The sequence below is a fragment of the Camelus ferus genome, chromosome 8, assembly GCF_009834535.1.
Source record: "Camelus ferus isolate YT-003-E chromosome 8, BCGSAC_Cfer_1.0, whole genome shotgun sequence".
Taxonomy (NCBI): domain Eukaryota; kingdom Metazoa; phylum Chordata; class Mammalia; order Artiodactyla; family Camelidae; genus Camelus; species Camelus ferus.
In genome coordinates, this window is record NC_045703.1 from 14,591,635 (window position 1) to 14,617,990 (window position 26,356).

At 47.1% G+C, this 26,356-nt stretch overlaps 1 protein-coding gene across 4 annotated transcripts in view; it reads left to right on the forward strand.

Annotated features, from left to right (window-relative positions):
* Window positions 1-22,287, forward strand: part of LOC116665269 (trans-Golgi network integral membrane protein 2-like) — a 33,564-nt gene extending 11,277 nt beyond the window's left edge. For 2 of the 4 annotated variants that reach the window (XR_004321801.1, XR_004321802.1), the window contains 7 exons: window positions 1,633-1,747; window positions 1,905-2,078; window positions 6,115-6,221; window positions 9,069-9,136; window positions 12,026-12,081; window positions 12,953-13,572; window positions 14,462-14,573. Coding sequence is in view for 2 of the 4 variants with exons in the window: in XM_032484472.1 (XP_032340363.1) it covers window positions 14,594-14,600; window positions 15,024-15,082; window positions 15,980-16,118; window positions 16,542-16,600; window positions 17,487-17,625; window positions 18,049-18,107; window positions 18,991-19,129; window positions 19,553-19,611; window positions 20,509-20,647; window positions 21,071-21,129; window positions 22,016-22,210 (1,053 nt within the window). In the remaining 2 variants the exon portion in view is untranslated. Of the gene's footprint in view, window positions 1-1,632; window positions 1,748-1,904; window positions 2,079-6,114; window positions 6,222-9,068; window positions 9,137-12,025; window positions 12,082-12,952; window positions 13,573-14,461; window positions 14,601-15,023; window positions 15,083-15,979; window positions 16,119-16,541; window positions 16,601-17,486; window positions 17,626-18,048; window positions 18,108-18,990; window positions 19,130-19,552; window positions 19,612-20,508; window positions 20,648-21,070; window positions 21,130-22,015 lie in introns of those variants that run through there. The other 2 variants (XM_032484472.1, XM_032484473.1) reach the window with 2 other exon arrangements.
* Window positions 22,288-26,356: the final 4,069 nt, after the last annotated feature.

The window sequence follows — 26,356 nt, forward strand, 5'->3', positions numbered from 1 at the left end:
TCATTCTTTCAATCCATTTATTCCTCAACTGTAACCTGAATACTATGATGTAGTAGACATATTCTTCATCTGTCTGTCAGAACCCTTTCCTCCTTAAAAACTCCATTTTGCTTCCTCTGAACAAGATGAGAACTTTAAAACTGAAATATTAAGAATTCATTTTGGTTTAAGCCTTTCCTCCCTTCTTTCAAACAAAAGTGTGCCTGAAGGTAGGAAACTGTAAAAGCTAACATTTACCTGCCCCTTTGAACATTTAGAGTAGTATATAATTTTGATATTGATCATTGGAAATTTTGCTTTCATACAATGTACAAATCTAAATATTGAATAAAAGGAGCCATCCTGATTCAGTTGAACCCTGAATTTCCTTTGGCTGAAAGTTTCTTGAAAATCAGAGTAAGAGTTCCATTTTCAAAAATTCTTGTTTTGTTATTTGAGTTCTCTTTCCCCATAATGCTTTTATTTTATGATTTTTTAAACTGAAGTCTAGTTGATTTACAGTATTGCCTATCATGTTTTTAAGATCTAAAGTTGATTTAAATGCCACCTGTGTGATAAAACTGCAGTAGACCTGTGGCATAGACCATTATTGCACTTACTGGAAGACACCATAGGTTGTCAAATGCCCCACTATTTTATGTCCCAATAAGGAAATTTGTTAAGTGCTGCTAACTCCCAGATACAGAGAACAAACTAGTGGTTCACAGTGGGAAGAGGGAAGTGGGGTGGGGCAGTATAGGGGTAGGAAACTTAGGGGCACAAACTGTTAGATTTAAAAGAAGCTACCAGGATATATTGTACAACACGGGGAGTATAGCTACTGTTTGATAATAACTCCAAATGGAGTATAACTTTGAAAGGTTGTGAATCACTGAATTGTACACCTGTAATTTCTGTCACCGTGTTATACATCAACTATACTTCCACAACAATAAAAATGCAACTGGAGACAAAAAGATATTCCAATAATTAGGCCAACAGGAAAAGTGAGAAACAGTTTTAAAAAATACTACCAATTATGGTTGTAAGACATGATGAATTTGAAATTGCCTTCCCATGCCAGAGATGTTAAACTGTGAGAAAATGAGCATCTTAGAATCATTGAAGTCCAGTGTTCTCTCTGATCCTTACAGCAGCAAAGTAGGTGTGATACCATTTTACTTCATTGAAATGCTGTCTTTGTAAAATAGTAGTAAGAGTCATGATTATATTGTCAGACAGCAACTGAGCTGTTACTTGTGCAAGGAACTGTTGTAAACACTTTGCATAGATTTTCACTGAAGCGTCAGAGCTGTGTCCTGTGAGATAACTCCTACTTCATCCCTGTTTGGTTGATGAGGAAATTGAGGCACAGAAAGGCTAAGTGGCAGCTAGTAAGTGACAGTTAAAGTAGAAGTCCGGCCCAAGTTGAGCTGAATCTCAAGGTCATGCTTACTATTCAAACAGGTTGTTCTTCCTTTAATGTGGTGAGTAGTGAGAGCTTATAAATAGTGTTCTTCCTGCATAAGGTAACTGAGTATTTCTTTTAAAGGGGTAGGAAGAGCATGCTATTGAATGTTTCCAGTGATATGAGTAATTGTATGTTTGAACTAGTACGCTCTAATGTCCTAAAAAGTCGTCTCCCATTCATAGGACGGCCCTCCATTTGGCCTCTGCCAATGGCCACGGAGACGTGGTGACTCTTCTTCTGGAGCGAGGCTGCCAGGTCGATGCACAGGACAGGAAGAAAAGGACGGCGCTGATCAAGGTGAGTAGCAGCCAGCCGTGCCCACATGAGATGGATTCGATGTAATGACTTAGAACTGAATTGATCTGGTTTAAGTATAATGAACCACTGGGACTTGTGGCATGTTGACTTGGAATTCCTGGCACTTACAGTCTGTTTCTTGGCATGATACCGACAGGCCGTACAGTGCGAGGCGGAGGAGTGCGTGGACATCCTCCTTAAAAGTGGAGCGAACGTCAACGCCGCAGATGTGCTTGGCAACACCGCGCTCCACTACGCGGCACGCCTCGACACCGCGTCTATCGCGGAGAAGCTGCTGTCCCACGCTGCGGACATGGACGCGAAAAACCAGGTATAGCTCCACTTGCTTTCTTGACAAACTGTTTCAAATACAGGTTCTTTTGTAGCCACAGGTGTTTTATTTCTAATACATGTACCGAATAGACTACATCAGGCCCTGTTACCATGGAAACAAGTCCAAAGCCAAGGCCAGGGGCCAGAGAAAGGTGACAGCCCACAGGAAAGGCAGAGCTCTGTCACCCAGCGCCTGTGCTACCCTGGAAGGAACAGCTCCCCATTAGGAAGCGCTTGGGAGTGGGTGGTAGGTTCAGAGGCCACAGAAGATGAAGGCCTGGGGGAGTGAAGTGATGATGGGGGCTGGCTGCCTTCAGAGGCGGGGTGGCTACTGGGGATGGGTGGGAGGAGGGAGACCCAGTATGCAGCAGGGGAGCTGGGTGAGTGCACATGGGCAGGGGAGGCAGCAGGCCACAGGCCCTGAGCACCCCAGGACCCCCAGTAATAGGATCAGGACAAGTGAGGCCAGGTCGTGTTTGACAACCAGCAGGGGCATTCACTGGTGCTGGTGGCCACGCGGCCCATCACGTACACCTCAGGGTCTTCCGTGTTCAGCCTGGTGCAGCTCCTCAGCGGGGCTGTGGCTCTGTGTGGGCAGCAGGTGATAGCAAAGCTGGTCCGCCTGCTTTTCCTCCGGGACATCCGTTACCTCCCACCACTGCAGCCCTGCCAGGAATGCCCTCCACTGACATAGTAGGTTCAGTTTTACGTATTATTGGAGGTGCAGGCACTTCTTGAGTGAAAATATTTGGAAAGAACTTAATTGTCTAAGATTTCACTTTGAATAATGAGATTTCCAAAGAAGCATTAGAAGGTGCAGCTTTCTTTTGTTTATTTATGGCAGATATTTGTGCAAACGTTGCATTTGTTGCAGGTAAAAAAAAATTCTTTTCAGTTTTTACCCACTCACATTTTTTTCTGATTGGTGTAAAAATTGAAGAAAGCAAAACTTGCCTTGGAAATAGACTTTGTCTTAACACTGAAGCAAAACAAAAACGTCTGACAGTGTAATCAACTTCTTGCTGCTATGGACAAGTTTCTGTTTTATTAAAACAAAGAATTTATCTAAAACTGATTTCTGTCTCATTGCCCAAGGCTTAAGAGGAAATAAAAGGAAACAGACTATGGACTGAGCAGTTGAAATATGCAGGCTAGTGTGGAAATTGGGCAATTGGGAAATAGCGAGAGGAGGTTTTTGTTTTCCTTCTGTTTATGTAGTTGGGCAAGCTGCTCTTCACCTGTTGGGGAGAAACATTGTCATCTTGGGAAAGAGTGTGAGTGAACTGTACACTTGCCGAGACATCAGTTTTATGGGGACTCTGAGGAAATGACACTGGTGGTGAACAGGGGGTGAGTAAGTGGGAAATAAGAGAGAAGAACAGATAACAAACTGACCCAGTGTCCTATTCTGGCAGAAACAGCCACTTAGATAAGAGTCTAGACTTGGCTGTCAAATCTAGGATGTCTTGATGGGAAGTAAAGAATGCAGAGATAATGAAATCAAGTTGCTTCTGAATTGAGTAGTCCCTGTTGTACTGCTGTCTACCCAGGAGAATGAAATGCAGTTTTGTTAAGTGACTTTTATGTCTCAACTTTTCTTTGTGCAAATCCTCAGATGAGAGAAGGAACTGGCCACGTGGGTAAGTGATGAGTCTGAACTGGTCGGTTGTCTCCTGTGCGAGTTCTCAGCTAAAATCGTGCCAGTGAACCACAATCACCTGGCAGCATTTCCAAAAATGTACAAGCCTAGGCTGTCCCCTGAAGATTTTGAGTGAATAAATGTAGTGAGGCCTGGACACGGGTAGTTAGAAAGATTTCCTTGAGATTCTGATACAACCCTTGGGTGAGAACTGTTGAATGGCTACGTGTAATATATGTCAGTTCACAGCTCTCGAAAAGAAGGCCTCTCTAGAAGAGTGGGAGTTTGACAGATGCAGCTTCCTTCAGTGCTCTCCTTTCCAGCCACAGAAGCCTGACTTTTATCCATCTCTACTTCTGTGCTTGACAAGTTAAAACGAGTATTATTGGCAGTATCTGTGGGCTTGAAGAATAACTCCTTTTTCCTTCCAATCACTGATCATTCAGTGGCACTCAAAGAGTCTTAGAAATTTGCTTCTGGTGAATGATTTAATAAGTAGAGCCCTTTAAGGATTTTGCACCTTTTGTTACCAACCAAGGCATTAGGCCAGCAGGGTTTCCTGAGTGCAGTAATAGTAAATCATGACCCTTCTGTTGGTTAAATCTGTGTGACCGAATCTTGCAATGTATCTGTTAGATTCACTGAGTGCTTGCATCATTAAAATGGTGGGTTTGTTTAAAAATTGCAGTATAGTTGATTTACAGTGTTGTGTTAGTTTCTGCTTTATAGCGGTGATTCAGTTATATATATATATACACACACACACTTTCATATTCTTGGCCACTTTGGTTTACTACAGGATGTTGCATACAGGGCCTTGTACTGTATAGTGGGACCTTGTCATTTATCTATTTTATATGCAGTAGTTTGTATTTGCTACTCCCAAACTGCTAACTTACCCCTCCTCCACCACCTTTCCCCTTTGGTAGCCATCAGTTTGTTTTCTACATCTTTGAGTCTGTTTCTGTTTCTTCAGTAAGTTCATTGGTGTCATAGTTTGGAGTCCACATATTAAGTGATATCACCTGAGGTTTGTCTTTCTCTTTCCAACTTACCTCATCCAGGATGGTAATCTCTGGGCCCATCCACGTTGTTGCAAATGGCAGGATTTCATTGTTTTTATGGCTGAGTAGTATTCCATTCTATATGAATATACCATACAAGATGGCAGTTTTAAACATCAGAACCCAGGAAGTTACTAACAGAAGGGCATTGCTTTAATAATGTAGTTTCAGCCATCTTATGAACTAGAGATCCATGTGATTAACAATAAGGGAGACTGAGATACAGATTGTAGTCTGAGAAGGCATAGGAAAAGTTCTTAAAGTGGGTATTATGAGTCTTAACAGCACTTTTTATGACATGTTGGGGCCAAGCTTTTTTTTTTTCTTGGTAGGACACATGATACTAAAGGAAGGAAAGGTTTTACATCCAAATATTTGCTTTATACCCAACTGTTTGGAAACACAGCAAACATACAAACACAAGTGGGCTATAGACGAAACATTCCCGGATATGTTCAGTTGGCCTCCACACATTGAGTCAACATTTAAAATTTAGGAGACTCATGCAGAAATCTACATTTCAGACTTCAACTAAAGGAACAGATCTAGTCCCCCATGAGCCCAGGCTCCCATGTGGTCTGCTGTGCAGAGGCGGCCCCTAGTCAGTGGGGTGTGTGTTCTCCACTTTGCTGTCCTCACCTGGGACCTTCACTGAACGTGGGTCCCCTACTTTGCCTTTGTAAGCATTTGACTTGATAATTCCTGTTTTATAGTATATTTTGATAATGATTTTGAGATTTTAAAGGCAGTGTATATTAAGTTTATAATCTATTTCATATTGTATAATAATCTCACGCATGGAATTGAATTTTTCAAATTAGAACTTATAAGTTGATTTTTAAAACAAACTTTTTTTTTCATGAATATGCAAATAATCATTCCTATCAGAATGTCTGTAAACCTGATGAGGTTGGTCGTGGTCATAGCTGACAGGTTATGCTCACGGCAGACGGTGTGATGTCTTTCTCCTCCGCGTGGCTCCTTAGAGCTGCGCTTGACTCAGTAGCTACATGGCTCCCTGCGGAGCAGCGCTGAGAGCACTGAGCGCAGTCACAGAGCAGTAAGGGGGCGACAGAAGGCCTGGCAGAAGCAAAGGTTCTTGGAACCAGTAAGTGCTTGAAGTCAGTTTTAGAGAATGACTTCACGGTGAACTTTCTGAAGAGCTCAAGGAGGAGTGTTTTAAAGAGTAGGAGCCCAGAGGGGTGAGGAGGAAGGGGCTACTTTGTATTTACTTTACATGATATGTTTATGTTTAGAGACTTAGAAGTTTTTACATTCAGTTTTGAAATATGTAATTTTGTACATTATACACTGTTTTTGCTGTTTTACAGGATGACCTGACGCCACTATTCGTTGCCAGAAGGGAAAACAGGCAGCGAATGGCAGAATATTTGAATGAAAAACAGGCAAATATGCCTACAGTTGAGAAGACGAAAAGGTACAGTAGTTTGTTATCTTTTTTAAAAAAAAAAACCTTTGCTGTTGTTCCTGAGCAGTATCAGTTAGAAAACTTAAATTAATAAAATGATTAACTTAGAACCCACACATCTTCGGTTAGGGAGAAAAGCAATTCCGACTGGGTGTCACAAAGAACAGAATAGAGCAGGATTCATCTTCCTTTATAATATTGACTGATGTCATTTCCAACCTGATTCTTTTGATCATATGGTCTTCTCATAGGTCAGGGAGATCACTTTCATTTTATTAGTATGAATTCCAATTTTAATTGACGTTATGATAGAACATTGAATACCTGAACTCTTTTATAATAATTTTTAAATTTCTACTGTGTATAGGTTTTTTCTTAAAAGATGAAGGTTAAACATAGAGGAATTTGTTTTGTCTTTTAGATGACTATTAGCTTGAAATGACTTTCTTTGAAGAATACTGGTATTTTCAGGTTATCACACACGAATATTCATCACCATTACTGGGTCCTATGGGCTCATCCGTTTTTATCCTTTTTCAATTCTTGTACATTTTGATGATTTTAGTTTTAATTGATAATGGTAGAAAGAGGAAAGATAGCTTTAGTGATTGAATAAATATTTCCTTTAAAGCAGACAAGCCAGTGGTAGATGATAAAGAGGAAAGAGTTGAGCTTTAGATCCAGCCCAGGTTTAAGTCCTAGCTTTCCTGTTTGTCAGGTGTGTTCCCTGGGGAACATGACTTCTTATCGACAAATAGGTTTCCTGATACGTAAAGGAGGACAGGAGTACCTCCTTTATCGGGGGTTGTGTGTAAGAAAGAAACACATACGGTATTTAATTCAGGGCCAAGCACATGCTTCTCAGCATGATTCACTGCAACCGTGACTATTTTCATTATTCACATTATTGTTTGAAGCCTGCAAACAGCTTTTGTTTTCCTGACCTCTAGCTGATTTTAAAGTATAATATTTCAGACTCAGTAAGAAATGGGGAAATCTTTATTTAAATCTTTCCCTACTTTAGATAAGTGACCTCAGCATCGTTTCTTGTCCATCAGAGGACTTTAAATCTGCAACTTCGTCTCTGTGTCACCCCAGGACGACAGGGGGCTGCTTTTTTGTGGCTTGCTTTTGGCCTTGAGGTGATTTGCTGAGACGAACACTTGAGCATGTATATGATCAGTCTTACAGAGATGGTCAAGATACAATATATCAAATTAGCTGTTGAAGTAAGTTAAGTAAATTCCTCGGGGAGGGGGTGAGTTTTCTTCCCTGATTTTAGAACAGCCCTCATGCTTGCTGTAAGTGATGAATCACCAAATCTGGTCAGGCTGCTTCTTCAACAAGGCATTGATGTCTTTTCTCAAGGTATCTAGGCATGCAGTGTAGAAGGATATGCTCTTACTAGTGGTTTTAATATGTAAGTGTTTACACTAAAATGGCGATGATCACTAAACTGGGGTTGAAAATAAGTGTTACTTGTCACACGACAGGTGAGAGTTCCGAGTTGGGTGCAGGCAGTTGGGGGATGGCAGTGAGCTGTGCCCCTTCATGAGCTGGAAATCACGCCGAAGGCCAGACTAGTGAGATGCAGCAGTGGCCCAGGATTCTTTATCTCAGGGCCTCTGAGCCCTTTGTCAACTTCAGCATCCTTGTGTTCTGTATTTCATTCCAAGTGTATCCCTTATGCATGTGGTACAAACAATGCCATAACTGATTTTTCTTAGCAGCTATTTTGGTCTTAAAGTGTTTAGTTGAGCAGAAAATCCTGTCTTTTGCCTTGAGGACTTTCCTCTGTACTCTTCCTCTGGAATCTTCCAAGAAGCGAAGGGATTCCCTGAGGTCAAAGTGACACCCGTCTTCCACAGGTCACTGGGGTTGGGGTGGGGAGGAGGGCTTTCTAGCCATTCTGTGGTTCCCCTCGATTCTGTTGCTGCAGCGTCGGCGTGAAAACTGGTCTTAACAGGGTCTCGTTGGCAGCTGGGTCTGCGCTCTGCATGTTGCTCTCTAAAGACCTTTACTAACATCATTTTAAAAGAAGAAAAGAAAACAGAACGTGGCCCTGCAGTTGGTCCTGTGTGACCTCTCCTCCTGGGATGCCCATGCTGACCCACACGCCTCAGCCTTCCTCGTGACCCACGCTCAGACTGCAGGGCGACAGCTTGTTTAGTTCTCACGCATTGCTTGTGTGACGTCCTGTACTTACAAATACAGCTACAAAACATGTAATAGCTGAGGTGCCCTGAATTGTAATCCCTGAAAATAGGATGGCTCATCATCATAACTTGGAACATTTTCTGAAAACTGCACCTTTGAATATTGCACCTATGAAAAAACACGCATTGGTTTTTATTTGGGATGCTAAAATAGTTCTGGCATTAAAGTTCAGGAAGGATTTATTTAATTTCTTCGCCGTTTCTCAGAGCATTTTGGGGGTATATTATGTCATTAAATCCTCTGAATCCTATTGGGAATTAAGGCTGTAAGATCCCAGTTTTATAGAGGAAGACTTTGAGCTGATGAGAAACAACTTTTTCAGGAGCAAATAGCTGTTGGTTACAGAGCGCGGACTTCTGAGTTCAAGATCCTTTCCGTGTGTCAGACTAAGTCTAGTTCACTTCGTGAGCTATCCTGCCCTCAATTTGTGACTACTTAACCTGACTTTTTTTCTCCTTTAATTACATGCTAAAGGACAAGTTTATAGAACTTACAAATTTGAGGTATACAGGACCATTGAAGGTTTGATATTAGCTCTGCTATTGTCTGAAATAATGTAAGAATTTAGTATCTTTGGTCATTATTTTCATATTGGCATTCAAGAGTAATATTTATCGATTACTTTTTTTTTTAACATAGCGAACACAAAGACGAAAGGAGACGTGAAACGCCTTTTCAGACTACCAGCCTGGCTAAGACTTCTGATTGTAAGTGACTGTCTATGGTCCTGCCATAGATGGAGAAAGTGAGAGGGAGGCAGTGCTGATCATGACAGAGCAGTCAGAACAGCCGGTGTGGGGATTTCATGTATACCTTGGTTTTTACAATTAATTTCTCCCTTAATGCTCTAGTATTCCAAATTATTTAGGAAGTTACTTGTAGGTCATTTAAACCCTGAGACAGTGTTGTCTGGAAAGAAATTCACGTATTTAAACACAGCCCCTGAAATCCCATGTTCTGTCTTTGTGTAAAGAAGGAAAACAGATCTTTAAGTTTGTTGTACATTTCCTCCATCAACCACACTATAACACACTGGACTTCTCATAGAACTGGATCTAATGGGTTACACTTAGGAAATGAAGGTTAGTTATTGCACAGTGACTCGTCTCACTTAAAAAGTTACTGTCTTTAAAAGTGGGAAGCCAGAATCCCTTCCTGGTACTCTGACGCCGTGGCAACCCGTGAGTACTGCAAAGCTGAGCCAGTGCGCAGCACACCAGTAAGAGATTGTTGCTGAAAAGTCCCCAGCGACAGTACAGAAGTCCGGCAAGCAATGCCTTGTGGAGAAGCACTGGTCGTTTTTCCCATCCTTACACCAACCAGGTCTCTTACCAACTTCATTCCTCCTAAGTGCAAACAGAATGAGATACGCTGACCTAATGAGAACCAGATGTATTCTTCTCTTTCTCCTCCTTCTCTCCTCCCTCTTCCTCTTCCTCTTCTTATTCTTGGATACTTGTCATGAAACTAATTTTGTTAGAACAAGCTGCTCTGTTGCCATCAGTTAAAGGATTTTCATTATAAATATTCAAATAGGTCAACATAGGACTTAAGAAATTCCAGTAAAAGCACAAAAATGCTTCCCATGAACATGAACACGGCTGTGCCGCCTAGATGAGAGCCCTGGCACTTGCACAGTCTGTGCTGTGTGAGGGCCCCTGTAACATAGCAGGCCCCTGGCAAGCAAAGAGCATCTGCTGGTTGGCGTTACCAGTTATGGGAGACACAAAGATGGAACTGATAGTTCTTGTCCTTAAGGGAATCATAATACAGTAGAGTTGTCCCTGGTTGTTTTCTGTGTTTTTTTAAATAGAATTTTGAAAGGAAGCATTCTCATTTATCTGGTAATTATTATCACTTTTTAAGTCACTTTTCCCCATGTAAATGGCTGTCAAGTGTCACATAGGTGCTAAGCACGAACCTGACGTTAACAAAATGCAGACATTTAACACGCAGCCCCGCCCCCCAGGAGCATGTCACTTATTGTCATGTTTGTGAGTCCCTCGGTGACTCTGCTCCCTGTGTCCCAGGGCCACTAGGGCTTCATAAGTGTCTTTCTGTATCTTTTGTTGGTATTTCATATGTGCCCAATACTTTAATTAAGATCATGGTGAGGAAATGCCTTTTGAAAAAGTGGGCAGGATTGGAGGGAAGCATGCAGGGCAAGTAGAAGTTTGCCAGGGAAGCAGACAGAAGGACAGTGTTTGGTAGGAGGAACATCTTTCAAGATGACATTTGGCCAAAGGAACAGCAGTGCAGAGGCAGAGATGTGCCAGGGGACTCAAGGGGATTCATGAGTTTCATGTTGTTGGTCCAAAAAAGATGCCATGGGCCTGGTTGGGAACGAGGTGAATACTCAGCTCAGGCACGCTCCGGGAAGCCCTTCTAGTTCTACAGAGAAGAGTAGGTCTCCTGTAGACCCCGGGAAATGTATCTGAATGCTGCTTGCTGTAAAGAATAATAGACATGAGGGGCAGTGGCTAAAACAAAAAGTAGGATTGTGTAGATGATTCATGATGCCATCAGCATCCCAGATGTCCCTCCTTCAGCTGTGAGGCTGCCGGTGTTTGACGTCTCCTTTCCTTGTCTGCTGGTTAGCAGCCACTCCCAGCATCATATTCTCACATGGCAATATCCAAAGGCTGCAAGGACTGCTTTTGTCTACCTGTTTTTCTACAAATAACGAAGAACAAGTAAGATGCTTACGGTAGACTTCCCCGAACATTTTACTGGCTGGGTTATATCACATACTCATTCCTAAGTGAGCCTCTGGTGAAGGAAAGGTAGTTCCACTGATTATCTTAGAATAGTCAATTCTCTTTTGGGAGCTGGGGGGAGGTTACCTTCTTTGTATATTGGGATAAAATGATATCAAAGTAAAGTTGCAATTGTGCAACAAGAAGGAAGAAAAAGAACGGCTGTCAGGTTGGAAATCAGCAATATGTGCTGCAGGGATTCCATGGGGAATTTTGAGCACAAGAGCAAGAAGATTAGATTTGAGTATTAGGACTCTCTGGTCATGACCTAAAGCATAGGAAGGGATGACCAAGCCAGAAATAGAGAAACAAGAAAACGGTACTGAGACGAATGCAAGCGATGAAGGAGCTCCAGAGGAGCCAACAGATGAGAAGTTGACCTTTGTGGATGGAAAAGACAACACTGACATGGCCAGTAAATTAGTGAAATCTGTGGAGTTTCATTTTTCTTCTCTCTGTGCTTAAAAGCCACTATAGGGCGAGGGAAGGAATAGCTGATTGGTAGATGGATCGTATGCTTCGGATGCAGGAGATCCTGGGTTCAATCCAGAGTACCTGCATAGAATAAAAAGGAAAAAGAAAGGCTAGTCTAAAATATCTGAAGACTGTAGATCCATTTACCACACCCATTACTGTTTGCTTTCCTTTTGCCAGCTGTCTTCATACGTATCTGAACCTCAACCAGGTTTTTCTACAAGAAAATGCTTTAATCCTCTGAAATTCTTTTGTGCAACATTATTGTATGGAAATCTTGTTGAATGGACATAGACCTATATGTGTGTGTATATTATAGACAGTGGTCAGTTTTGTCATTAATATACATGTGACTACATTTTCTAGGTGAAACAGCTGTCTACTCAGCAGAAGACAAAGATGCACAGTCTCCTGATATGGAGGTACTATCTCCTTTTGTTATTTTTCTTCTTCCTTTAATACGTAACCATCAAGGGTCATTAAAATATAAGCGGATGGATGCTTTGATTTTGTGTTCTGACATTTACATTTTCCCATCACAATTCACATATTTTCTAATCTACAGTTAATGCAGTCATTCTGTGATGTCAGTCATGTGCGTGCATATTACACTTGTGTTAATTTTCTGCGCTCATATACTGAAAGCAGTGTCTGTATCTAAATTCTGTGCTTCACATACTTTTCTGTTACAAAGTACAAAATATTTAATATAGATAGTTCCAAGTGCAAGCTGGCTGTATATTGAAGACCCTTCTCTTTTTTATGTTCTGCATTGGTTTTTTGCAATCCTCATTTTCGATTGATCAAATGATGTCTCCTATTCAATCTTGGAAATGAGATCTTTCCATTCTGTTCCAACTAAGTCTGCTCTAGTTTCCCATTTGATATGGTATAATCTCTGACAACTCGCCTTTTGCTCAATCTGCCCCTCCTGGAATACCCGTCCCTTCACCCTATGGACTGGACCTCTCTTCTAAGGCCCAGCCCCGGCCTCCCCGCATTCCCTGAGCCAAGTCATGCACCACACTCTTCTCTCCTTTGTCCCCTGACTGTCCATTGACTTCAGTTGTAGAGCTGCTGAATGATCGTTTTCTGTGCTGTTGCTTTTCACATATCCCTGCCTCTTGTACAACAGAGAGAAAAATCTTTTACATTACCAGGTTCTCCCAGGATAATCCTTATTATTTCATAGATACAGTAAAAGTTTTCTATCTCACTGACTGAGAGACTGAATGGCGAAGTGCATGAGTATGATGGCTTCTGAAGGTGGGGTTTTCTATTTTGTTTTTACAGGAAGGGGTAACACACCCAGAAATTCACAAAGAGGAAACTGGTATGGACACAGATGCAGGTGATGAAGGTGCTCCAGAAGAGCCAACAGATGAGAAGAAATGGACCTCTGTGGATGGAACAGACACACCTGACATGGCTGTTAAATTATAAGATCTATGGAGTTTCATTTTTTTCACATCTGTGCTTATGAGATGGTCTGGGCGAGGGAAGGGTACAGCTGAGTGGTAGATGGATCGCATGCTTCAGATACAGGAGTTCTGGGTTCAATCCCCAGTATCTCCATTAAACACAAAAATTCAAAAGCTAATGTAGTATATCTGAAGTCTGTAGCTCCAGATACCATATCCATTACTGTTTCTTTTCCACTTCCTAACTACCGTAATACATAGCCAAGAAACGACCAGGGTTTTCATAAAGAAAGTGCTTCTTCCCTGTGAAATTATTTTGGGCCACGTTAGTTTACAGAAAGGTTCTTGAATGGAGTCAGACTTCACATGAGTGTGTGTACAGTTCAAAGCGATCAGTGTTGTCATTAATAATCTGTGTGACTGCCCCCTCTAGGTGAAGCATCAACTTTCCCCTCTGGACCGGAGGAAGATGCACACACCCCTGGCAAGGAGGTACCATCTCGTTTTCTTGTTTTTCGTCTTCTTGTAGCACCTAGCAATCGAGGGTCGCTAGTACATAAGCGGATGGATGCGTCGCACCTGTGTCCCAACGTTTCCGTTTTCCCGACACAGTTCTTGACTGCCGTTTTCTAATCCACGGCTAAGTCGCACTTTGCTTTCGGTCACGCGAGCGCACAGTACACTTGCGTCAGTTTCCCGCGCTCGCCTACGGAACGCGGTGTCTGTATCTAAATTCTTTGCCTCCAGTAGTTTTCCCCGGTAGGTTAGGCCAACTTACTGAACGTAGACGGTTCCCTGTGCGAGTTCGGTGAGGTGTAAGATGTCTCCCGTTTTGTCTTGTGTTTTCGGCACTCCTCGTTTTGGATGAGTCGACTGTTGTCTCCTACCGAATCTTGCCAGTGGGGCCTTCCCATTCCGTTCCCACTGAGCGTGTCCCGGGTTTTCCGTGTGACTTCTCATGCTGTTTCCCACCTCGTCCTTCGGCTCAGGCTGCCCTTCCTGGAACGCCTCCCCCTGCCCCCTCTGCGCTCGGCCTGCCTTTGAAGACACGGCCCGGTCTTCCCAGCCTTCCCGGAGCCAGGACCTGCCCCAGACCCTTCTCTCCTCTGTGCCCTGCCTGTCCGTTCACTTCGGCTGTAGAGCTGCTGGATGGTCCTTTTCTGTGCTGATGGGTGTTCACGGGTCCCTGCCTCTGGTAACAGTACAGGGCAGGATCTGTCCTTCGTGTGTATTCCCAGCTTTTGCCAGGATAATGCCTGTGACTTTAGATAGGCACCGTAGATAGCTCGTGCCTCGCTGACTGATAGACTGAGTGGCCAAGTGCATGAGTAGGATGGCTCCTCAAGGTGGGTTTTTGGATTCTCCCGTTTTGTTGTTACAGGAAGGGGCGCCCGAGCCAGAAACCGAACGGGAAGACACCCGTCCTGAGGCGAACGTAGCTGACGAAGGTGCTCCGGAGGAGCCGACCGAGGACGAGACATTGACGTCTGCGCTCGCAGCAGACCAGCCTGACATGTCCGGTAAGTCGGTGAACATCCCTGGAGGTTGGTTTTTCTTACGTCTGTCCTTAAAAGCTACTGTGGGTCCAGGGTAGGGTGTAGCTGGTGGGTGGATGGATGGCATGCTTCGGACGCAGGAGTTCCTGGGCTCCATCGCCAGGACCTCCGTCGAAAGAAAGAAGCTACGTGCGAACCTAAAATACCTCAAGACCCTAGGTCCAGATACCACGTGCAGTACTGCTTGCTTTCCTTTTGCCCACTGTCTTCACACGTACCCCAAACACGACCAGGTTTTTCCCTCGAAAAATTCTTCAGTCCTCTGAAGTTCTTCTGGGCCACGTTAGTTCACGGAAAGATTGTTGAAGGGGGTTAGACTTCACGTGTGCGGGTACAATTCAAAGTGGTCAGTGCTGTCGCTAACGTCTGTGTGCCTGCACCCTCTAGGTGACACGTGGCCCTTAAGCTCGGGACAAGAGGAAGACGTGGAGTCCCCTGACGAGGAGGTACGTGTGTCCTTTTGCTGTTTTTCTTCTTCTTCTGCTACCTAGCCGTCGTCGTCGGCCGTGAATACGTAAGCGGATGGATGCGTCGCCTCTTCGTCCTGACGTCTGCATTTTCCCGTCACCCTTCTGGCCTGATGTTTTCTAATGCACAACTGCTGAAGTCGTTCTGTGCTTTCGGTCACGCGAGCGCACAGTACACTTGCGTCAGTTTCCCGCGCTCGCCTACGGAACGCGGTGTCTGTATCTAAATTCTTTGCCTCCAGTAGTTTTCCCCGGTAGGTTAGGCCAACTTACTGAACGTAGACGGTTCCCTGTGCGAGTTCGGTGAGGTGTAAGATGTCTCCCGTTTTGTCTTGTGTTTTCGGCACTCCTCGTTTTGGATGAGTCGACTGTTGTCTCCTACCGAATCTTGCCAGTGGGGCCTTCCCATTCCGTTCCCACTGAGCGTGTCCCGGGTTTTCCGTGTGACTTCTCATGCTGTTTCCCACCTCGTCCTTCGGCTCAGGCTGCCCTTCCTGGAACGCCTCCCCCTGCCCCCTCTGCGCTCGGCCTGCCTTTGAAGACACGGCCCGGTCTTCCCAGCCTTCCCGGAGCCAGGACCTGCCCCAGACCCTTCTCTCCTCTGTGCCCTGCCTGTCCGTTCACTTCGGCTGTAGAGCTGCTGGATGGTCCTTTTCTGTGCTGATGGGTGTTCACGGGTCCCTGCCTCTGGTAACAGTACAGGGCAGGATCTGTCCTTCGTGTGTATTCCCAGCTTTTGCCAGGATAATGCCTGTGACTTTAGATAGGCACCGTAGATAGCTCGTGCCTCGCTGACTGATAGACTGAGTGGCCAAGTGCATGAGTAGGATGGCTCCTCAAGGTGGGTTTTTGGATTCTCCCGTTTTGTTGTTACAGGAAGGGGCGCCCGAGCCAGAAACCGAACGGGAAGACACCCGTCCTGAGGCGAACGTAGCTGACGAAGGTGCTCCGGAGGAGCCGACCGAGGACGAGACATTGACGTCTGCGCTCGCAGCAGACCAGCCTGACATGTCCGGTAAGTCGGTGAACATCCCTGGAGGTTGGTTTTTCTTACGTCTGTCCTTAAAAGCTACTGTGGGTCCAGGGTAGGGTGTAGCTGGTGGGTGGATGGATGGCATGCTTCGGACGCAGGAGTTCCTGGGCTCCATCGCCAGGACCTCCGTCGAAAGAAAGAAGCTACGTGCGAACCTAAAATACCTCAAGACCCTAGGTCCAGATACCACGTGCAGTACTGCTTGCTTTCCTTTTGCCCACTGTCTTCACACGTACCCCAAACACGACCAGGTTTTTCCCTCGAAAAATTCTTCAGTCCTCTGAAGTTCTTCTGGGCCACGTTAGTTCACGGAAAGATTGTTGAAGGGGGTTAGACTTCACGTGTGCGGGTACAATTCAAAGTGGTCAGTGCTGTCGCTAACGTCTGTGTGCCTGCACCCTCTAGGTGACACGTGGCCCTTAAGCTCGGGACAAGAGGAAGACGTGGAGTCCCCTGACGAGGAGGTACGTGTGTCCTTTTGCTGTTTTTCTTCTTCTTCTGCTACCTAGCCGTCGTCGTCGGCCGTGAATACGTAAGCGGATGGATGCGTCGCCTCTTCGTCCTGACGTCTGCATTTTCCCGTCACCCTTCTGGCCTGATGTTTTCTAATGCACAACTGCTGAAGTCGTTCTGTGCTTTCGGTCACGCGAGCGCACAGTACACTTGCGTCAGTTTCCCGCGCTCGCCTACGGAACGCGGTGTCTGTATCTAAATTCTTTGCCTCCAGTAGTTTTCCCCGGTAGGTTAGGCCAACTTACTGAACGTAGGACGGTTCCCTGTGCGAGTTCGGTGAGGTGTAAGATGTCTCCCGTTTTGTCTTGTGTTTTCGGCACTCCTCGTTTTGGATGAGTCGACTGTTGTCTCCTACCGAATCTTGCCAGTGGGGCCTTCCCATTCCGTTCCCACTGAGTGTGTCCCGGGTTTTCCGTGTGACTTCTCATGCTGTTTCCCACCTCGTCCTTCGGCTCAGGCTGCCCTTCCTGGAACGCCTCCCCCTGCCCCCTCTGCGCTCGGCCTGCCTTTGAAGACACGGCCCGGTCTTCCCAGCCTTCCCCGCCCCAGACCCTTCTCTCCTCTGTGCCCTGCCTGTCCGTTCACTTCGGCTGTAGAGCTGCTGGATGGTCCTTTTCTGTGCTGATGGGTGTTCACGGGTCCCTGCCTCTGGTAACAGTACAGGGCAGGATCTGTCCTTCGTGTGTATTCCCAGCTTTTGCCAGGATAATGCCTGTGACTTTAGATAGGCACCGTAGATAGCTCGTGCCTCGCTGACTGATAGACTGAGTGGCCAAGTGCATGAGTAGGATGGCTCCTCAAGGTGGGTTTTTGGATTCTCCCGTTTTGTTGTTACAGGAAGGGGCGCCCGAGCCAGAAACCGAACGGGAAGACACCCGTCCTGAGGCGAACGTAGCTGACGAAGGTGCTCCGGAGGAGCCGACCGAGGACGAGACATTGACGTCTGCGCTCGCAGCAGACCAGCCTGACATGTCCGGTAAGTCGGTGAACATCCCTGGAGGTTGGTTTTTCTTACGTCTGTCCTTAAAAGCTACTGTGGGTCCAGGGTAGGGTGTAGCTGGTGGGTGGATGGATGGCATGCTTCGGACGCAGGAGTTCCTGGGCTCCATCGCCAGGACCTCCGTCGAAAGAAAGAAGCTACGTGCGAACCTAAAATACCTCAAGACCCTAGGTCCAGATACCACGTGCAGTACTGCTTGCTTTCCTTTTGCCCACTGTCTTCACACGTACCCCAAACACGACCAGGTTTTTCCCTCGAAAAATTCTTCAGTCCTCTGAAGTTCTTCTGGGCCACGTTAGTTCACGGAAAGATTGTTGAAGGGGGTTAGACTTCACGTGTGCGGGTACAATTCAAAGTGGTCAGTGCTGTCGCTAACGTCTGTGTGCCTGCACCCTCTAGGTGACACGTGGCCCTTAAGCTCGGGACAAGAGGAAGACGTGGAGTCCCCTGACGAGGAGGTACGTGTGTCCTTTTGCTGTTTTTCTTCTTCTTCTGCTACCTAGCCGTCGCGTCGGCCGTGAATACGTAAGCGGATGGATGCGTCGCCTCTTCGTCCTGACGTCTGCATTTTCCCGTCACCCTTCTGGCCTGATGTTTTCTAATGCACAACTGCTGAAGTCGTTCTGTGCTTTCGGTCACGCGAGCGCACAGTACACTTGCGTCAGTTTCCCGCGCTCGCCTACGGAACGCGGTGTCTGTATCTAAATTCTTTGCCTCCAGTAGTTTTCCCCGGTAGGTTAGGCCAACTTACTGAACGTAGGCGGTTCCCTGTGCGAGTTCGGTGAGGTGTAAGATGTCTCCCGTTTTGTCTTGTGTTTTCGGCACTCCTCGTTTTGGATGAGTCGACTGTTGTCTCCTACCGAATCTTGCCAGTGGGGCCTTCCCATTCCGTTCCCACTGAGTGTGTCCCGGGTTTTCCGTGTGACTTCTCATGCTGTTTCCCACCTCGTCCTTCGGCTCAGGCTGCCCTTCCTGGAACGCCTCCCCCTGCCCCCTCTGCGCTCGGCCTGCCTTTGAAGACACGGCCCGGTCTTCCCAGCCTTCCCGCCCCAGACCCTTCTCTCCTCTGTGCCCTGCCTGTCCGTTCACTTCGGCTGTAGAGCTGCTGGATGGTCCTTTTCTGTGCTGATGGGTGTTCACGGGTCCCTGCCTCTGGTAACAGTACAGGGCAGGATCTGTCCTTCGTGTGTATTCCCAGCTTTTGCCAGGATAATGCCTGTGACTTTAGATAGGCACCGTAGATAGCTCGTGCCTCGCTGACTGATAGACTGAGTGGCCAAGTGCATGAGTAGGATGGCTCCTCAAGGTGGGTTTTTGGATTCTCCCGTTTTGTTGTTACAGGAAGGGGCGCCCGAGCCAGAAACCGAACGGGAAGACACCCGTCCTGAGGCGAACGTAGCTGACGAAGGTGCTCCGGAGGAGCCGACCGAGGACGAGACATTGACGTCTGCGCTCGCAGCAGACCAGCCTGACATGTCCGGTAAGTCGGTGAACATCCCTGGAGGTTGGTTTTTCTTACGTCTGTCCTTAAAAGCTACTGTGGGTCCAGGGTAGGGTGTAGCTGGTGGGTGGATGGATGGCATGCTTCGGACGCAGGAGTTCCTGGGCTCCATCGCCAGGACCTCCGTCGAAAGAAAGAAGCTACGTGCGAACCTAAAATACCTCAAGACCCTAGGTCCAGATACCACGTGCAGTACTGCTTGCTTTCCTTTTGCCCACTGTCTTCACACGTACCCCAAACACGACCAGGTTTTTCCCTCGAAAAATTCTTCAGTCCTCTGAAGTTCTTCTGGGCCACGTTAGTTCACGGAAAGATTGTTGAAGGGGGTTAGACTTCACGTGTGCGGGTACAATTCAAAGTGGTCAGTGCTGTCGCTAACGTCTGTGTGCCTGCACCCTCTAGGTGACACGTGGCCCTTAAGCTCGGGACAAGAGGAAGACGTGGAGTCCCCTGACGAGGAGGTACGTGTGTCCTTTTGCTGTTTTTCTTCTTCTTCTGCCACCTAGCCGTCGCCGTCGGCCGTGAATACGTAAGCGGATGGATGCGTCGCCTCTTCGTCCTGACGTCTGCATTTTCCCGTCACCCTTCTGGCCTGATGTTTTCTAATGCACAACTGCTGAAGTCGTTCTGTGCTTTCGGTCACGCGAGCGCACAGTACACTTGCGTCAGTTTCCCGCGCTCGCCTACGGAACGCGGTGTCTGTATCTAAATTCTTTGCCTCCAGTAGTTTTCCCCGGTAGGTTAGGCCAACTTACTGAACGTAGACGGTTCCCTGTGCGAGTTCGGTGAGGTGTAAGATGTCTCCCGTTTTGTCTTGTGTTTTCGGCACTCCTCGTTTTGGATGAGTCGACTGTTGTCTCCTACCGAATCTTGCCAGTGGGGCCTTCCCATTCCGTTCCCACTGAGTGTGTCCCGGGTTTTCCGTGTGACTTCTCATGCTGTTTCCCACCTCGTCCTTCGGCTCAGGCTGCCCTTCCTGGAACGCCTCCCCCTGCCCCCTCTGCGCTCGGCCTGCCTTTGAAGACACGGCCCGGTCTTCCCAGCCTTCCCGGAGCCAGGACCTGCCCCAGACCCTTCTCTCCTCTGTGCCCTGCCTGTCCGTTCACTTCGGCTGTAGAGCTGCTGGATGGTCCTTTTCTGTGCTGATGGGTGTTCACGGGTCCCTGCCTCTGGTAACAGTACAGGGCAGGATCTGTCCTTCGTGTGTATTCCCAGCTTTTGCCAGGATAATGCCTGTGACTTTAGATAGGCACCGTAGATAGCTCGTGCCTCGCTGACTGATAGACTGAGTGGCCAAGTGCATGAGTAGGATGGCTCCTCAAGGTGGGTTTTTGGATTCTCCCGTTTTGTTGTTACAGGAAGGGGCGCCCGAGCCAGAAACCGAACGGGAAGACACCCGTCCTGAGGCGAACGTAGCTGACGAAGGTGCTCCGGAGGAGCCGACCGAGGACGAGACATTGACGTCTGCGCTCGCAGCAGACCAGCCTGACATGTCCGGTAAGTCGGTGAACATCCCTGGAGGTTGGTTTTTCTTACGTCTGTCCTTAAAAGCTACTGTGGGTCCAGGGTAGGGTGTAGCTGGTGGGTGGATGGATGGCATGCTTCGGACGCAGGAGTTCCTGGGCTCCATCGCCAGGACCTCCGTCGAAAGAAAGAAGCTACGTGCGAACCTAAAATACCTCAAGACCCTAGGTCCAGATACCACGTGCAGTACTGCTTGCTTTCCTTTTGCCCACTGTCTTCACACGTACCCCAAACACGACCAGGTTTTTCCCTCGAAAAATTCTTCAGTCCTCTGAAGTTCTTCTGGGCCACGTTAGTTCACGGAAAGATTGTTGAAGGGGGTTAGACTTCACGTGTGCGGGTACAATTCAAAGTGGTCAGTGCTGTCGCTAACGTCTGTGTGCCTGCACCCTCTAGGTGACACGTGGCCCTTAAGCTCGGGACAAGAGGAAGACGTGGAGTCCCCTGACGAGGAGGTACGTGTGTCCTTTTGCTGTTTTTCTTCTTCTTCTGCCTACCTAGCCGTCGCCGTCGGCCGTGAATACGTAAGCGGATGGATGCGTCGCCTCTTCGTCCTGACGTCTGCATTTTCCCGTCACCCTTCTGGCCTGATGTTTTCTAATGCACAACTGCTGAAGTCGTTCTGTGCTTTCGGTCACGCGAGCGCACAGTACACTTGCGTCAGTTTCCCGCGCTCGCCTACGGAACGCGGTGTCTGTATCTAAATTCTTTGCCTCCAGTAGTTTTCCCCGGTAGGTTAGGCCAACTTACTGAACGTAGGCGGTTCCCTGTGCGAGTTCGGTGAGGTGTAAGATGTCTCCCGTTTTGTCTTGTGTTTTCGGCACTCCTCGTTTTGGATGAGTCGACTGTTGTCTCCTACCGAATCTTGCCAGTGGGGCCTTCCCATTCCGTTCCCACTGAGTGTGTCCCGGGTTTTCCGTGTGACTTCTCATGCTGTTTCCCACCTCGTCCTTCGGCTCAGGCTGCCCTTCCTGGAACGCCTCCCCCTGCCCCCTCTGCGCTCGGCCTGCCTTTGAAGACACGGCCCGGTCTTCCCAGCCTTCCCGGCCCCCAGACCCTTCTCTCCTCTGTGCCCTGCCTGTCCGTTCACTTCGGCTGTAGAGCTGCTGGATGGTCCTTTTCTGTGCTGATGGGTGTTCACGGGTCCCTGCCTCTGGTAACAGTACAGGGCAGGATCTGTCCTTCGTGTGTATTCCCAGCTTTTGCCAGGATAATGCCTGTGACTTTAGATAGGCACCGTAGATAGCTCGTGCCTCGCTGACTGATAGACTGAGTGGCCAAGTGCATGAGTAGGATGGCTCCTGAGGGTAGGGTTTGTGTCATTTTCTTGTGTTTTCGCAGGAAGTTTCAACGCAGTCAGAAAGTGCAGTGGAATATTATACTGAATACGTTGCAGATGCTACTGAGGAACCAGCTGTGCAGGAGAAGATCACATTTGATGAAGGAATTTTAATGTTTATATTATTGTTTTGTAGCTTTTGTGTGATTTTTATTGTGTTATATAAATCTACCCTTGATGAGATATGGCGGGGTTAATTGGTATATACTGCGTTGTATCCATTTGTTAATTGTTTCCCCCTCGATTCATTAAACCCATCTTTATAGCTCAAAAATATGTGATTTGTATTTGTATAGATTGTGTTTGGGTTCTTAACCTACGTTTTCTCTTATTTGAGAAGTATTTGTCATCCTGTTTCTATGGGGGTTTTTTTTATAATTGTATATGTTAATTTTTACAGTGATTCCGACAAAAATATTTGATTAAAAGGAATAGTGTGTTGGTTTTTGTTATTTTTTCTGTTTTCATCTCTTGAACTTTTAAAACATGTTCTTGCTTCCTTTGAAATGTTGTATTTTCAAGTAGAGCTGCAGGGACATTGCAGGAGAACGAACAGCATGGTAAGCAGTATGAAATACGTTACGTTCTTATACCATCAGTTGATTCAGTCGTGCTCTATTCAGGGCCATCCCTGATTCTAGGAATGGATTCTATTCCTCAAACTGCGTGAGCAGTATGCACTGTTTCCTGTTTTAAAATGTATCTACCCACCCCATCCCGCATCTCAAGTGTTTTCTCACCCTTTATGCACTGTTTTTTACTCGTTTGAATAGTCAATGGGGCCCCACTGCAGATTTCCAGGGGCCTTTCTGTGGTCCGCTCCCTCCTCGCCAGCCCTCTCTTGTCTGATCTCTTATCTGCGTTGGTTTTGTCTGACTCTCTGCTTCATCACCTCGACTGAGGGTGTCTGGTGGACCCTCCTACCTCTGTTCCCTGTCCCTGTGTGACAGCCTGCATATTCTCCCAAGGCCGTGCACTGGGGCGTCCATTAGACTCACTTCATGTGTGTTTAGGGATCACTGTCCTTCATTGTCTGAAGTCCTTTGTCTTGAAGATTGTTTTTTCATGTATTTTGTCTGTTTTGGTTTTGCTTGTTTCAGGGAGGCAGGCCCGTCCGTGCCTGTGCCTCCGTCTGGGCTGGAAGCCGCCTGCGGGAGGCCTCGGGCTCGCGCTCTAGGTGGGCTGCTTCCTTCTGGGCTTCGCTGCTTCCTGCTCATCCTTCATTCCCAGCGTGACCGTCTGTTCGCTGGGGAGTCTTCCCCGGGCCCAGTCTAGACCAAGCCCTGTTACATTATCATTGAGCTCTCTTTTTCTTAGAGTAGCCATCTGAATTTATAATTATCTTATTTGTAATTCTCTTCTACTAGACTGTATGCTAAAGAGGAACCAGGGGTCTTGTCTGTTTTATCTTCAGAGCTTAGTAGAATGTCTTCCACATTATAGATGCTCAGTATATACAATTGTTCAATCTATGGATGAGTGAATGTGAAAGTACACAGTCCTTTACACACAAAAGTTACTCATATCTTTATTTCTATTTTTTATTTCCTCCTAATGCAGATTATGGTAGCTTACTGAAAATTCAGTATACAATTCTTTCGTATAGAAGATGAATAGAATTTAAAAAAACAGTGTGAACTACTTACAGGGAAAATTCAAAAATTGGAAAAGAAGCTTAATAGGCTATGAAAGGAGCTGTCAGAAACTAAAGGAATGAAATCACAGAACATGAAAAAGTGGAGTGGGAACGAGAGCTCTGTAGTTGAGGCATTGAATTTCTCGTTTTTAAAGAAACATTTGAACTCTTTATGTCTGCTTTAATACTACAGATATGTAGGAGAAGTTTTATAATTGCTAACTTAACTTGGGATTTTACAGGAGAGAAAATTTCATTAGTATTGTGGAGTATGAAATTCTTGGAAGTAATACAGCAAGATAAATATACTAATATATATACACACACAGACACACATATATACACACACACTATATCTTTAAAAGATCTTTGATCCATATTTGTCAATTGTTCTCCAGGAAGTTTGTTATTTTACATTCCCACTTGTAGAATTAGAAAAATGGCCATTTTTCTCAAGACAAAGTTAAAACAGCATGCAATTTTATTCTTAACATATGAATGGGTGGAATAAAAAGTAAAATGAAAAGTGATTGGTGACTAGTTTGTTCAGCATCCCTCTCATACAGAGAGAAAATTAGTACAAGGGTCTTTACTGAAAGCACCAATTACTCTTTATTGTTTAATTAATGAACATGAATCCTGTCTTGTTCCAGAAGTGATTCTAAAAGGATTTATTAAATAGATAATAATCAACAAGGTAAGTTTAAAGTGTTGTGAAAGAAGAAACATAAAACTTGGAGGAGAGAAGGGTATATATAGCTCAGTGGTAGAGTGTGTGCCTTGCATGCACGATGTCCTGGGTTCAATCCCCAATACCTCCCTCAAAAAGTAGAAATAAATAAATAAAGCTAATTACCTCCCCCCACCAAAAAGAAAAAAAACCTAAGAAAAAAATGTAGGGCAACAGGGAGTAGACTCCCCAGCCTAGCCTTGGAGGATAGTAATTTGTGGATCTGTGCTCTGTAAAAGACATCTGCAGGTGTTACCTTACACCTGGGTGCCAGTCACCCAGCAGGGGCACAGGAGCAATCTCTGGATGCCCACCTGCAGGAAGTCACGACACCACAGGCTTTTGCACACCTCCCCCTACCATGTGCCCAGTGCCCTAGGAGGCTGAAAAGGGACAGTCTAGGGCCCCTCTTCAGGCTCACTTACAGGTGGGAGCCATTCAGTCCAGCCCTGCCTGGAAACCTCCATCCAAAGGCTAGGGGAAGTGCCAGGCCCCTGTTCTCTCAAACCACCACTTTCTGTCATGGGATCCATGTGCCTGTGGGAGTTAGCACCCACAAGCCTGAAACTTGAACACAAGGGTTCTCACCCAGCTAGTCACCATGCACCGTGCTCCTGAGAATGGCTGGAGACCACAAATCCAAGCTCTCCTGCAGTCACCAGCTCCCAAACACTCCCCTGTGTCCCCTCACTCCACCCACAGCACCCTTGTCACCCCTCCACTGTGGTGGACCTGACTCCAAAGCTGGTCCGCAGGACTAGAACCATCCTGGGCGTACGGTCGGTGCTCAGAGACGTGGAGCATGATGGACTTGCTCACCTGTCCTGTCATCGGTGAGGCGCTCAGCGCCGGAGGGCCAGCCTTGTGCTGGGCTGGGCACCTGGAGAGGGAGCCCATCACTGTCCCCAGGGCCTCTTGCAGGGAAGACACCCTGGGTCCCGAGCTGAGCACACAGGTGCAGGGAGGAAGGGCACAGCCAGGATGCCAGGCCTGGAGGGGGAAGAGTGTGTGGGCCAGGCACTGCCTGAGCAAAGGCAGGAGGTGGGAATCATCTGAGGGATGGGGTTTTGTTGGGGGAAGGCCCCAGTGATGGAGGAAGGCCAGTGACAGCCGGACAGGTGGGGCTGTTGTTTCCCGTGGTCCTCCCCCTTCACCCCACACCTGAGGCAGCCCCCGTGCAGACCTGGACCCAGGCTGCGGGTGCTGGGTGAAGCGAGCAGCGTCTGCCTGGAGTGGGTGGGCCTGGAATGAAGGGGCTCAGAGACGTTGGGACCTCCACCCTGTCCGGTCCTCCCAGGCCGGTCTGCCACTTGGGACTCCTCGGTCAGGGCCAGACATAGCCCACTGGGGTTTTCAGGAGCAGCTTGGCTGGGGCCTAGCAGGGCTGAGGGCCTTCAGGAGGTCGGCCGGGCCCCTCCCTGCAGCGGGAGGGTGGGAGGAAGGACTGCAGGTGCCACCAGCTTTCTCTGCTCTGGCTTCTCCCCAGACGTGCCGTGTCCCCCTCCACCCCTTCCCCACACCCAGCACCTTCCTTCCTGGATCCCCTTACAGCCCCCAGTGCTGTGAGGGGGATCTGCATCTGTCCCTGTTACAGAACAGAGATGGGGGAAGGGCTTGGGCTCCCTTGACCCAGGCAGGGGCACCAAGGGGGGCACCACTCCCTTTGGCTACAGCCCTGATGGCAGAACCCACCTCTGGCACCTTCCAGGGCTGGGTCTAGGCCTGGGTTCTCACAGGAGCTGAGGGACCCCTGCTGGTGTGGCCGGTGTCATCTGAGGGCTTGGAAGGAACCAGGAAGTTGTCCAGGCCCTGGGCCTCATGGGCAGGCTGGCGTCGGGCAGCCACGTGACTGGGTGGCCCCAGATGCCCTGCACCTGCTCCGAGCCACAAGCACCCCCATGTGATGGTCCTGGACTTTTGGGCCCACTCCCAGGATCCTTGTCACAAAAGCTCTCTCTGTGTCTCCCTCTCTCTGTC